Source organism: Aquila chrysaetos, chromosome 9 (genome assembly GCF_900496995.4).
Source record: "Aquila chrysaetos chrysaetos chromosome 9, bAquChr1.4, whole genome shotgun sequence".
NCBI lineage: Eukaryota > Metazoa > Chordata > Aves > Accipitriformes > Accipitridae > Aquila > Aquila chrysaetos.
In genome coordinates this window covers 41655609-41670060 of record NC_044012.1, presented here as the reverse complement: position 1 = coordinate 41670060, position 14452 = coordinate 41655609, and the positions used below count along the sequence as shown (strand labels likewise).

At 39.6% G+C, this 14452-nt stretch overlaps 1 protein-coding gene across 5 annotated transcripts in view; it reads right to left on the bottom strand.

Moving 5' to 3' along the window:
- Positions 1 to 14452, bottom strand: part of TAOK3 (TAO kinase 3) — a 95033-nt gene that overhangs the window by 27970 nt on the left and 52611 nt on the right. For 3 of the 5 annotated variants that reach the window (XM_030024904.2, XM_030024903.2, XM_030024902.2), the window contains 5 exons: positions 13319 to 13432; positions 12150 to 12241; positions 10012 to 10105; positions 8465 to 8546; positions 2080 to 2247 (listed from right to left, as the gene is read on the bottom strand). In XM_030024904.2, the coding sequence (XP_029880764.1) occupies positions 2080 to 2247; positions 8465 to 8546; positions 10012 to 10105; positions 12150 to 12241; positions 13319 to 13432 (550 nt within the window). Of the gene's footprint in view, positions 1 to 2079; positions 2248 to 8464; positions 8547 to 10011; positions 10140 to 11586; positions 11606 to 12149; positions 12242 to 13318; positions 13433 to 14452 lie in introns of those variants that run through there. The other 2 variants (XM_030024905.2, XM_041126045.1) reach the window with 2 other exon arrangements.

The following is a 14452-nucleotide window of genomic DNA, read 5'->3' as shown; positions in this document are numbered from 1 at the left end:
GAACATCCTTCAGCTCCTGGTCCAAAATAGCCTTGATTCACCAAAATGAATGGCTTGCTAATGCACCCAGTTTGTCCTGGCCTCCAAAGTGATCTTGGGGAGAATTACATTACAAATCAATTAACAGGGTACTCATTTTGTTGGAAACTGACAGAAAGATAAAGTTGACAGACTGGACAGATTTGTATTTGATTATGTGATTATTTTTTAAGCAATCAGCAGATCATTCAGAGCCTGCGTGAGAGCACTTATAATCCAAAATACAAAATAATACTCTTTTAGAGAGAACGTATGCACATGAGAATGAAAATATTTCCAGGATGCTTATATAAAGTTGCAGAAGAAATAACATAATGAAGCATCTGAGATGAGGATATGGCTATGTAATTAATTAATGTATACGCACAAAGGACAGAGATGAGATTGCATATGCAACTTTAACATTGACTTCCTGACTTGAATACTTTCCAAATGACCTTAACTTCCTTGCAAGAGCTCTAATTAAAGCATTAGTAATATTTTGAGTGTTAAAGATTTGTAATGCTCCTTTTCCACCTTAGAAAGTCTAAGGTAGAAAAAGGAACTGTCTTGTGGCATTAACAGTTGAGCAGCTTCTGTTAACCAGTTAAGTAGTAACTGAAGCACGTGCTAGGTTTTCTTTTCACTGCCAAGTTAGTGATACACGCGAGCAATACAACCTTTCATGGTACACAAGCTCAGTGGTAAAACACAGTGCAGAGCATGCTGTGCACGTGCAGAGTGTGAGCTTCATTAGAGTGTTAATTCCTAGAGATACAATATCTTTCCCCCCCCCCCCCCTCTTTTGAGGAGTGGGTACAGGAGGAACAGAAGAAGATACATCCTGGAGTCAATTACTACCACATGTATCCCACTTAGCTGTTCAGCTCCGATCTGCTGAACAGCCAAGTGGGGAACCCATTCCCTTGCGCCTTCCTACCCTGTCACCCTTCTAACAGCTTTTCACACATGGGCAGAAAAAGCTTGAAGGTTTCAGTGCAAAAGTCTGACAATCACCCCACCCCCCAACTAAGCTTGAAGTTTAGAAGTTGTCTAGCTAGAGGTTAGCACTTCGTAGCTTTAATCACAGTGGTTGCTGTTCTTGCTCCTTTTGTGCATCTCCTTCAAAGTGAAGGACAGTGCTAAGTGCTAGTCCCCTCCTTCTGTATGCTCTCCTACCTGACACCCAGGCTCGCCCATTTCTTAAACCAGAGCTCTGGTTTAGCTTTAAAGGAACATTTGACATACACAAACCTCAAAACCAAGTCCCTGAATATATACTGAGCTTGGGCATCTCACTGCGTATTATCTAGCTATACTGCAGGAAGAAGGAATGCAAACATCAATTTGTCTGTCAATTTTTTTCACTGAGAACCAGTCATGGATTTATTTACCCAATGTGTCTGCACCAAATGACATTAATTTCCACCTAAGCTCATCAATTGAAAAATGACTGGTTTCCTTCTCTAAGCCACAGTTAGTGTCAATTATCATACACTGATTAAGTGGGTTGTTTATTACAAGATTTAAATTGAAGCTGAATTTTATGTCTTTAACTTTTTTTCTTCTTCAACATTAAAGAATTTTAAAAAATAAGTCTTACTAATTTGGTGATTTGCTTTTCAGCTCATGGTAGGCCAATTACTTTACAGTAAAGTTATGGCAATTGAAAAAAATATTAACATTAATCAAGTGGTCTTGACTGTACTTATGAGAAAGAAAAGCTTGGACTGTCAATAGACCCTCCTTCACACAGGCTGTGAGATGCTTTCTTCTCACAGAGACTCTCCCTCCAAACAAGTTTCTCCCTAAAGCTTTCAGAAGGCCACCATTTGAAATAAATCCAAAGTTTTAAAGCTGCCAATAAATGCACATCTAATACTGAGTAAGGCCTACTATCGCTCATTATCCTATCCTGTCTTTCTGCTGATCCAGACGATATTCCAATAACATGGACTGCATCCTCACCTAGGCTGTCCTTGTTCTGCCCCCCTAATGGCAGGAACACCTCACTTGCCCTAAAATTATAACAGTGCAAATGGGGTAACAAAATAAAAGTACCTCCTCCTCTTCTTGAGACTCGGTCAGTGGGCCATTCCGTGTCTCTTGGAAAAGGATTTTCTTCATTTTCCGGTACTGAAGGTTATCCAGTTCACGTACTGCATCTTTTGTCCTTTGTATGAGGTCTATTAGTACCCTTGGTGGTCGGTCTCGGCGAACAAAATCATGCTAAATTAAAGGAAATAAAACAGATGGTTTCAGACATGACACTAGTATGTTTGATGTAAAAACAGGGACAAAGTGACTTTTTTTGAGACACCTGAAAAGACAGTTAATGTTCAGTAACTGGTCTGTTCATATTCAGTAACTAGTAATACCCATTATGAAAGACTCCAAACACACTGAGCGCTGAAATACACTGACTGGGCTCACCACGACATCAAATAACCAAACTGATCATGCTACGCACTATGAGTTTTGAAGCATAAGGTGCAAAACATTTTGTTCAGAAGTCAAAAGATCTGCTTAAGCACAGAACTCAATCAAATGTACAGTACAGAGAAGTGAGGCGAAATCACTTTGCTGCTTGAAACTGATGTGCATGTGTACGCATGCGCACAGGCACATCAGCAGCAGGAGAAGCTGGGTAGTGGATGGAAAGGTGTGAGGCTTGGCTGACCCTTTGCAAGGTCTCTTTGGCCCTGACTCCCTTATTCACTTTTCTGTCTGAAGTGAAACAGTTTGTACCAGGGTCAGGTTTTCCGAGCTCTCCAAGCAACACAGCTGATTTGTCCCTTCCTGAGCTCATTCACTTGAAGCATACCAGGTACAAGACGGTGCCACTTCAAACCTTACAAAGGCATAGGACTTTAAAATGAACAAAATGCATAAAGGACAAAGAAGAATCAATCCTGATTATGCAAGACTACCTGCCTAAGCTTATCCTGCATCTATCTGTTTTGATTCATACATAAAACCAATAAGATGACTGCAAGGGTTTGTGGTTTTTTTTTGTACTCAAAACATTTGTAGCTAAAGTAAAATCACATTCTTACCAACTCCTGCTAAGGAGGTACTGGAAGTGCAGGTTTTAAGTGCAGGCTTCACAATAAATTCTTCAATGGAATTTAAGTATATGATTAAAAGCTCTTCTCTGACTTAACAGATACATTCTCCTGAACTGTACAGCTGCCAGTAGAGTATGAAAGCCTTGCAGCTTTCCCATTAACCTTTGACTAAAGTAGACAGCCTGAGTATACACTAGCCAATATTCTATATGGTATCACTACGGTTGGGTATGTTGCTTAGTATGTGCCACGGGAGATGGCCGGAAGGCACAGACATCTTCTACATGCTTCTGGAAACATTAACAGTGAAAGAGAGAAATGGGAAACATAGTTGTTCTCTACCCTGTATTGCAAGTGCCACGATGGCCTTTTGTTAGAGAGACTCAACAGCTGGACCCTACCTGCAAAGAAATTCTCAGGAGGGTCACGTCTGCCCACTTGGCTTCACAGCTCCTTCCACACCTGGTGAACTCAGGGTCCCATAGGATAGGGAAAAGCACCTCTACCCTAGACGTGTTGCCATTCCTCAAGTTCAAGAACTAATACATCCAACTGTAGCTGGAGTAACTGATACATGAAACCCAGTCCTCCTTAAAACAGGAGTCTTACATACAAAAAAGCTAAAAGGATAAGCCGATCTTCTTTTAACGATTTGTAAATAACATGGACAGTATCATGCCACAGGCTTATTTCTTGTTTTTAATTGAATTCAAACTGTTGTGCATTTGAGTTTTACTAATGGGGGTGGCTAGTCATCTCACTATCATTTTTTTGCTAGTAGTGATGATATTTACTTTTGAATTATAGCTAAAAGTTCTAAACATCATTTCACACAAAAGCAAAATGAATAATTTCTGCTCCTCAACACAGATAACCACCATTTATTTCTCTATAAACAGCAACAATCTGCAGCTTATCTACAATTAGAAAAAAGGCAATAATTTTTATCTCATTGTAGATAATTTTTAGAAAGCAGTAATGCATTTGGAACAACGGTCCTGAACTTAAATCCATCCTATATATCCAGTGTCTACTTGTTTATCCATATTCTTTAGCAGTGCAAATACTCATTTCACTGGAAAGACTATGTCCTTCATATTCAAGCACTACTCAAATATCAGAATGCAACCACATGGAAACCATAGGGCAGATGCACAGAAGTGAAAACCAAAAGGGTCTTGCATAGCGAGAATACAATTCTGACTGTTACTTGCATTATCTAATTGTCAAAACTGCACATAAGAGATGTAGACACCCCACTGCTAGGTACTGTGCAACTCTAAGAAGTGAAGGCTGAAAGTACTTAATTTGTCTACTTTCTCCAAAAGCAAACAACAAAACCAAAATGGACTCAAGGGGGGGAAAAGGTTAGTCTAAAGGCATGTACCAAGTTGGCTGGAAGAGTGACTAACGGAACTCAAGTCTCCTGGGAACATCATGCAAGCTGAGAAAAACAGGGGAAAAAGTGATTAAAACAGATTGTATAATTGCTTTTAATTTTAAAAGTGAAAAAATATTAGTGAGAGAGTTTTGGAAGTTTGGGGTTTGTGGGGTTTTTTTGGGTTTTTTTTGGTTTTTTTTGTTTTTTTTTTTATTTCAACTGCATTTTAATATCACTACAGTCATTTGACTATTTTCATCTGGGATAGTGAATGGAAACCGAATTCATTCTCAAATACCTCATTTAAAATTCAGTTCTCTAGGAAAATGTGGCCACAAAAAATTTGCTCTATCCCTGTTTACCACAGACAAGTGAAAAACCCTCAAAAGACAAAAAGATCTTCAATCTTATAGTCTAACAAGCTTTAGGGAGAGCTACTGCAGGACGGAACATCTAGGGTACTGTTCTGAAAGTCTAAACCAAATAAAAAGACTGCATATACATGATTTAAGAATAAGATCTCAGATCCGATTGTTTGCACAGACTCCAACCTAAGGTACTCATGAAATCATATCCTTCAATGAACTTACACTATTCCTAGAGAGCAGAAAGGCTGCCAATCCACATGAATGAATCATTCTGAAACCCACAACATAAACCTATTAGCTGGTCAAAGGATTGTCAGGGTGCTGCAAGCAGAACCAGAGAACAAAACGCTGGTTATGTGCCACAGCACAAATGTATCACAGGAAAAAAAAATATACCAGGCAGTGAAGAGAGAGTACAAACAAGCTCATTCATCAGCCTTTACCTGGAGAGTGAAGGCATGAGAGTTAAATATTCTATACGGTCCAGGCTTAAAGCAAGGACAGAAGCGAATGCAAAGCTAGCTGTTCGGTAAAGAGCGCAGCGTTTTGATTTCTTTCTTCAAGAACCAAGAGGCTCAGAAACATCCATGAAAATGCATTTTACTGAGCTGAAAGAGTAACAAGAGAAGCCATAAACCAAAGGCTGAATGGTAGCCTTAGAACAAAAATCAGCATGAAAAGGCTGTCAGGTAGACACAGAGCAGCAATCTAACCTACTGTGGAAATTCAGCAAAACGCTCAATGGAGCTAGCAATTCCTCTGCTCAAATATTTAAGGAAAAACTGAATCCTGTTTACCTGGTGTGGAACAGCAGCATGCAATGCAATTCTCACCGGCAGCTATGTACGGCAACCAGAGGAACAGCAGGGCCACTAATCAATTTTAAAGAAAGGAAATATTTAAAAGAAAAAAAAAGCATGATGGAAAAGGGGCTGGACAGGATTTCACACATCCCTACCTTCTAATGGAAGGCTGCTCCTGAATTTCCCAAACACAAAGCCCTTGGAGTTATAAGCAGTTCCTATACCTCTCAGGTAAACTGAGACTTAAACTGGAACTGATTTATGATTCACTGACAAAACTTTGGCAAACTTTGGACACATCACTCCCAGCACAGGTCCCCCTCCTACATGCTCTTGTCAATTATGAAGCTGTACAAGGCACCTTCCAAAATGGTACAGTTATTTCCAAAACAAGTTCTAATTAATTAGATTCAGTATAGAAACTATTAAGGGGATATAAACAACTTTTGGGTTTGGTAGTTTGACTGGGGAAGAAGTTAACCTAGGCCTACCCTGTTAGTGCTACTTTTAACAGTGAAGCATGATGGATGAATATAGAAAAGAAGCAAACACGTTACAAGATGTTAATGAAACAAGAGCAATTGCTCAAAACCCATCTAGGACAAAGAGATGATTGGAAAATGGAGACCAGAAACACAGATAGGAAATACAACACTGCATGACTAGAGAGAGAAGTTGAAAAAAATGTGATGTCTGGAAATACACTATTAAAAAAAACAAACAACAACATATGCAGAGTATGTCTGGTAAGTAATAATATGAGGCGGGATCTACAGTTGGCACTAATCATAGGATGGTTTGGGTTGGAAGGGACCTCAAAGATCATCTAGTTCCAACCCCCCTGCCATAGGCAGGGACACCTTCCACCAGACCAGCTTGCTCAAAGCCCCATCCAACCTGGCCTTGAACACTTCCAGGGATGGGGCATCCACAACCTCTCCAGGCAAACTGTTCCAGTGCCTCACCACCCTCACAGGGAACAACTTCTTCCTTAGATCTAATATAAGTCTGCCTTCTTTCAGTTTAAAGCCATTACCCCTTGTCCTATCAATAAATTTGTCAGGACTTCTGCACCAGACAGCAGTCAACAGAACACTGCATCAAAACCTCCTGTTGTAACATCACAGAGCAGAGTAGAGCCTGCCTTTCCCAGCTCCCATGTAACCACACCTGGAATAACATTTCACAATATGTGTATTAGTGCCAGAAATGCCCGTCCAGCCAGAGGAACACTAGACAAAAAAAAACAACCAAAAAGTGGATCAGAAAGGCCCAAATGAATGATTTACATGAATAGAGCAAAAACAAGAGCTGAACTGAGATCAGGCAAAAAGATCATTAAAAGATACATATTCAAAAGGTATGAACAGATAAAGAATTAATCATGTTCACATTAGCATTACTAGAAGAAAAAGGTCAAGATAACCTTCCTGAACTTCTTCAGTGTCTGCCAAAAAACCAGGCAAGACAGGACAGTTTAGAGCACCCCACACAGAACAATCCTGCTCTGGCCAGGAGATAAACATAAGTCATCCAGTCTCTTTCAATCTCTAATACCCATGCTCCTTTAAATAATCAGCCACTATCTGTAAATCTTTATTAAGAGCTCAATCCTCTGATCATGTGGAGCGTAATTCTCAAAGTACTAGTAGCTCTGCAAAAGATTTGCTATTGCCTGTACATCTTATAAAGACTGGTTAAGTCTAGATTTTGAGTAGCAATTAAAATGGCTTTTTAGATTTTCTATCACTTCTACAGAGAAAGCCTGTAGCAAATTACAAGCCTTAAATCTCACTGAAATTGCACATAAGCTTGGTAGCAAGTACTGCCTGTTACACAACAGAAAAATAACATTTTTCCTTACTGGAGAAGGTAAGCAAAAAAAAAAAAACACCACCAAACCAAAAAGGAACATCAGCAAGTTAACAGTTACATTATTTTACACAAAACTGCGTAACTACTCCCAAAAGTTCTTCGCTTTCACACAAGCTGTGCCAAGTTATGGTCTCTCCACTCCCTCTTCCCCCATTTAGAGGGCAAATAGGGTTGCTTCCAGTTTCCTCCCTCATTTCTGTCTGCTTTTTCAGAGACCACATAGTGCAGCATGGTCACAACTCAGGGCATCGTACTGACAGCACAGTACAGCAGAGAGGCTGGTGAAAACTCCTTCTTCAAAGCAGTAGGAAACACACTCCTAAGTCCTGCCTACACAGAAAACTATTGGTTGGAATTCACTTCTGCAGCACAGATTTAACTAACCCAGCTCTGGACCTGTTTGTCCTTGATAATACTTTCAGTTAAAGTATGTACAGCATTATCTTGGAAAAAAAAAAAAATTAAAAAACTAAAAATCAAGATTAAATCCTTCTATCCCCCTCCTCCTGACAGGTCCTTCCTTCAACTAAAAAAATATCTGTTACTCACACTACTATCCCATGAGGCTTGCAAGTTCTCCAACACAAATGTAATCTCTGCAGAGCTCTGGGGTGTAAGAGGAACAAGGTGCTGGGCTGCTCCCCCAAATAACTCCTCACTCAGCAGTATAACTGTTTTACCACGCAGCCTACCTCTACTTTTCTCCAGTAGTTTGACTCTTGAGCATCATATTGTGATATGAATTGTGACGGACATAACAGGCAAAGTCAGGAAACAAAGTTAAACAGCCTAAAATACTCTTTAGAAGAACCCAACACTCTACTGCTTCAGATGAGAGCAAAACCAACAATTTTTTTTTTTAAAGGTTAAATATTTTTTCACCATCTTTAGAATTATTTTGGTACACAAACAGATTTTTCCAAAATTTCTGGAAAAGATGTGAAAAATTACCCGTAACAGATCTGTTGATGATGGCCTTTCCTGAGGTATTTTCTGTAAGCAGTAATCAACAAATCCCCTAAAGGAGTCTGACCTGTAAATAAAAAAAAAAAAAGTTCTAAATGAAAAAGAAGCTTAGGATGTGGAATACACGCACACTTATTAGTGCAGAGCAAAAGAAAAACCTTGACTAATTTGTTCTTAAGTTCTAGGGCAGAGAAATTAACTGGATTTTTCAAATTCTAAGTTGATCCCATCAGCTCTTCAAACAGTTAAAGACTGTCGAAACAAACACAAACACACAATTATCCCCAACCACAAACTGAAAACCAAGCAAGAACTACGTGTACCAGTCACTATTTTCAATTTTACTTCAACTACTTAAAAATAGATGACAATGAAATTATTGGTAACTCCAGAAATGCACTTAAGTTAGCCAATGAAATGGCTCTCTATTCTCTAGAAGCTTCCCACCATTTGTAACACTGACTCAGTGCCTTGATACAATGCTTAGTTCAACAAAACTTTAGGCTATATATGAGGCTGTATCACAACTGGAAAGAAGAAAACTGATCATCTAGGTGCCACTGAACTCGAAAGCGGCATAAAAGGCACCTTGCTTACTCCCTTCTCAAAGCCACAGAGAGCAAACAGGTGACTATAAACAAACTGCTTGCAATCAAGAATACTGATTCTTATACTGTATTCACAAGTTGTCTCTACTCTGCATTGCAAATTCTGCACAGAAGACCATGGGTATCAGTGTGCAGATACAAGACCAAGTTCTTTGAATCTTGAAAAATGGACAAAATGGAGACGATGAAATAAGGAAACTGAAGTAGAGTGGTTTTGATAAAGCGATTAGCAGTGAAATAATTATGCTGCTTAAATGCCTAGCAGTGTAACAGGGGGAACTTCACACCTCTCCAGGAGCTATTGTTTCAAGCCATCTGCAGACTCTGCCAAGCACTACTCCATAGCTACATTCCACTCTTGGGTACAGAGAACAGGAAACGGGGTAACCCCTTTGCTCCCACAGAATAACAAAGCATTCTTGCATCCAAGCCCAGATTCTGGAACGAGCCTGTAGCATGGGGATATGTACTGGCCACAGAGCTCTGATAACTTTTGAAGTCACTCACTGAAAATATCTAATTACCTCTATATTCTGTGTACCTCTCCCCTCCCTTTCTCCATATTTCAGCTGCACTGCAATGCTAACAATTCTTCTGTCAGGGATCTTTTGCAGCTGGAAACTTTGCTGAAGCTGAGCTATGGCTGGCTTAATGCATCCAAGAATATTTTAATTCCTACAGCGTCTACAGCCCCATAATTAACACCTCCACACATTTAGATAGTAGCACAGTCAAAGTGATGGAAGGTCAAAATTGAGCCTGCCTACACAGAGGTATTAAGGAGTATTATTTGAGAACGCAGTCAAATCACTACACTGCAACAAACGCTTTTTCTTGTCAGACTTTAACCATGCAGAGAGTTTTGCAAAGCATTTTCAGGGAAATAAAACAAACAAACAAAAAATCTAGTAATAGCTCTCTTACCATTCATTTGACTGTAACGTAGGGGAATCGTTCTGGGCTATGTGATATAAGGCACTCATTGCATTCATGTTGAAAAGTGGAGGCTTCCTTTCAGCTAGAAAGAGAAGAGAAAGGTGTGATAAGGTAGTCTGGAAAGAAAAGGAGAAAGATATAGAAGTATGAGCAGGGTATCACTGCTAAATCAATAGCTCGTTACTGTCGTCATCACATTTAGGCTAATTATTTTAATATTCTAGGTTAGACCAGGACAACCACTCAAAGAAAGCTGCTATTCATTTGAAGAGGGGATGATGAAATCCAAAGAGAACAGGATGCAGATTATAAGGAAAAGTTTCCAGTAAATTTTACCTTAACTGCAACATTTCACACCTGACCTGCTATGGTAAAATCAGCAGAAGCTGACTAAAGCAGAGCTTCGACATACAGCATGTCAGGGCTAGGAAATTTATGTATCAATCCCTACAGATCTTTGATGCACTGCTGTAGCATCTGTGTTAAGGGAAAAGAGTGGCTGGCTGCCCGTTTCATTTGCCATCGGCAGTCACCTGCAAGTGGGACAGTTTGCCAAATTCACTTGCCAGATGTGTTGTTAACTCTCTCTGAAATTCTTTCTAGTCCTTGCACCAAGAGGACACCTACCTACCAGCCCCTGACCTTTCAGGAGTGCAGCACATCTCACACAGAAATTGAGAAAAGCTAGTTTTCACCACCATCTAAGGTCAGTCATGCCAATCAGCCAGTGATGCCAGGATTTTTAAGTTTGTGTCAGGTCAGAGCAATCACTTGTCATTGACATGCAGCATGCATGCAAACCACTGCATTTTCTTTTCTTTAAACACTACTTTCTTTCAGCTACACAAGAAATTAAGACATCAGCATTCAGAGACATTTCCTCCCACTGCTACCTGACCCCATGTTCAGATATGGAATCATGCAAAGGCAAAGTTCAAAGTTTAAAAAAGAAAGTTTAATATTTCTTAAAAGGGTAATATTAAAAAAAGCAAACCCATCAACTATGTAAAGTGACTTTGAGATTCTTGACTGAAAAGCTCCATAGAAATTCTAGTATGAAGACTCAGTGCCTACGTAGGGTAGCATAACATCTATTCTACTACTGTGATTTACTCCTTGAGAGGTCATAACATGCCTAAACTCTGCATGAGGAAAAAAAAAAAAAAAAAAAAAAAATCAGTGGCCATGCAGAAGAACAGAAGTCTAAAACTTCTGATTCTGGCATTCTTTGTATCAAAATACAGGCTGTGTCAGCAAGGCATTAGTGCTGGCACATGAAATACAACACTGGAAGTTACTAGTCATCTACGCCATTACCATCTCCATATTGGAGTCAACATTTCTTCCCACTCTGTATGTCCTCCTCTTTGTTATCTCATATATATTTCTGCTTATTAAACATTTATAAATAACATTTTCAGTGAACTTGTCCTCACAATAAGTTCTTGAGGTACTGCTGTTAAAGTAAGTATAATCCATATCAAGACTATCTTTGAAAATAATCTACTCAGCACATGCAATGTCAATATTCAAACTTAAAATGCACACATCTGCTCTGTATACCTGCTATCACATCTACATCTGCTTCAGGTTGTGTGGATGCGTATCATTTGCCCTTTGCAGTGCAAACCCTTTTCTTCTCATGTAAAGAACCTGTCCACGTTGATTCATGTCACAAACTTTCAGCTGAGATTGAAGATTTTTGTTTCAGAGAGTGGGGAAGTAAGAAGAATTGAAAATTAAATGTAGGTCCCTTCTGACACACAATTCTTAGGACACCAGTTCCCTTTACGTAATAGCTGGAACAACTTTCTCAAAATCCAGCTTGAAAAATACAGTCTACAAACTATAATTTCCTCTCATACAAGACTAGAATCCTCTAGTTAAGGGAATAACTGAGCACACCAGATTAACATTAAAGCACAACAGCATTAATGGCTTGCTCTTGATTTGCCAGTGAGTAAAAGGTTTAACTCAACTGTCAAAGCTTTCCAAGATAGGCTTTTTAAAGAAAAAAAACCCAAAAACCAACTTCTGAGGAATAAGAATCTTCCATTTTTTCAGGATTTCCTAATAAATATTGCAAACAGTTAATGATTCATCTCAGCTACCAAGTATTTACTCACCTAACTCAATACACGTGATCCCAAGAGACCAGACATCCACCTTTCCATCATACTGTCCCTCGTCCATAGCAAGGATCACCTCTGGTGCCATCCTACCAACCACAGTGCAAAACATGTGGGTTAGAGGATACAAACTGTGATTCCCAGCACATAACTTAAAATGAGATGGTTTCATCATCTTCAGCAGCACAGCGGACCAGAACTTAAAGAGCCAGCATGGAGCTGAGTAAAGCCATGCTGAAATGAAACAATGCTTGCCTGCACTAGCAACTCTTCCAAAAGGCAGTTTAAGAAAAGAAAGAAAGTAAGAGGCCAATCTGATCATCTTGCTGTTAGCACAACATGCTGTCACGTGGGAGACCCACACCACTCTCACAGGCATTGTACCTGCAGGCAGACAGCAAGGGCTGGGAGAGTCCTAAAGGCATCACTTTCACTCTCACCAGAGATGATGGGTTTTCCATTGGCACACCAGGAGAGTTTTCCAGCAGATATATGCAGCCTGTGAGTGTAGCTATGAAAGGAACAGGGAAATCTGGAACAGTGGGGAAATACGGCGGTCTAGGATAAAGGGATGAGTAGGGGGAAAAAGAAGCAGCGGGTCCAGCCTGCAAAAATTCAGCCTCTTAACTTTTGATCTTCAAAGATGAAGCAGGCTTCCTGCCAAATGGACTCGTTCAGAGGTTGGGTGATAGGTGACCTCCCGTCAATGCCTGGGGCATCTGCCACAAAGTAAGTGGAGCATAAAGCTATGCTGGTCCACTATGTTAGGAATGCCAAGCAACTCAAATGACCCTTAAGCAAGTTTCTTCAAAACAGAATTTAAGTAGCTGTGTGACTTGCAGTCTGCGTGGCCAAATTAACAGGATTCCCTTTCTCCATGTGGTTGTCTTAGTTCCATTACCTGTGACAAGTGTTAATAATTTTTAAGCCAATGGCATTACAACAGTCAAAACATTAACTGGTGCCATTTCAGAGCGCTGCACAGCCTACCTCTACTCATGGGTACTGAGGAAGAACACATTTCCTGAAGAGCTGGACACAGGGATTTTAAGAAAACTGCTTGGTTAATAAAGTTTTTATGCCAGGTATTATTTTCAGATTGTGAAACACTGGAAATGGAAGAGAGCAGTCTTATAAAGGACTGAAGTACTGTAGGCTTTACTCACCAGTAAGGCGTTCCCACAAATGAATTGGCAGGGGAGACTATAGACGCAGACCCAAAATCAGCTAGCTTCACTTGACCTGGTTCTGTTAGAAGAATATTTCCAGCTTTAATATCCCTTTAAAAGAAAAAAAGAAAAGTATACTTCCAGCTACAGTAACTTCCAAAATTTACAAACACACAGAAATCCACTAACTTTTTCTCAATTAAACATTCATTAAAACCTAACAAAAATTTAGAAGTCTACTATTACAGAAAGCTAGAGAAATCAGATACATGGGTTTTTTTGGAATGGAAACCTGGCTGCACCCAAAAAGGTAAGGGGTGAGGGAAGAAAAGAAGACATGAGTCATGGTTGCAAGGTTGAGGCCCCAAACTGAAATGCAGGAGAGATGTATCCTAATACCCAGCTGTGACACCCTTAAACAATACCAGACATGTCATTTTCATCTCTCAAATGCCCTAGGCTCCCTTATCTAATCCTTCCTACAACTCTCATAATTCACACATTTAAGAGATTAACAATAATGACACTAATGAAATACAAAAGGCACAAGATACACTCAACATCTCTGGCACCGTAAGTTTCTAAATTCCAGCAGTAAGTAGGATAATTTCAAATTAACTGCCCATGAAATGTTGAGAAAGGTTAACTCAATCTGCATACCTTCCAAGACACTTGGCAATGACCCTATTCAAAGTTTGAGACAGACTTGTCAGTTATATCCGAAATATTTTTTTCTTCCACCCATCTGACATAAAAGGATTGCTCTAAAGACATTCAAGTCTACTTAGACAGTGTCAGCTGAAAACCACAATATAGTGAAAGTTCCTTAAAACCCTGATACAGCACTTCAATAACAAAGGGAAAATTGCACACTAGGTATGCCACAGATGCCTTTACATGGGCAAAGCTATTTGCTTTTGCACAAGCAGACCCTCAACATAAATGGAATACACTTAAGGGATCCCTGTCAGCCAGGCTGTATACACCATACAGTCTGGAATATTTCTTTGCCATGTCTTCAAAATATATAATGTATCTTTATACAAAAAATTCATCAAGAAAAATATCAGCTTTACAGTTGAACACCAGATAAGAAAAGTCCCTAAGCACCAAAGCCACTTATCAGTAGTA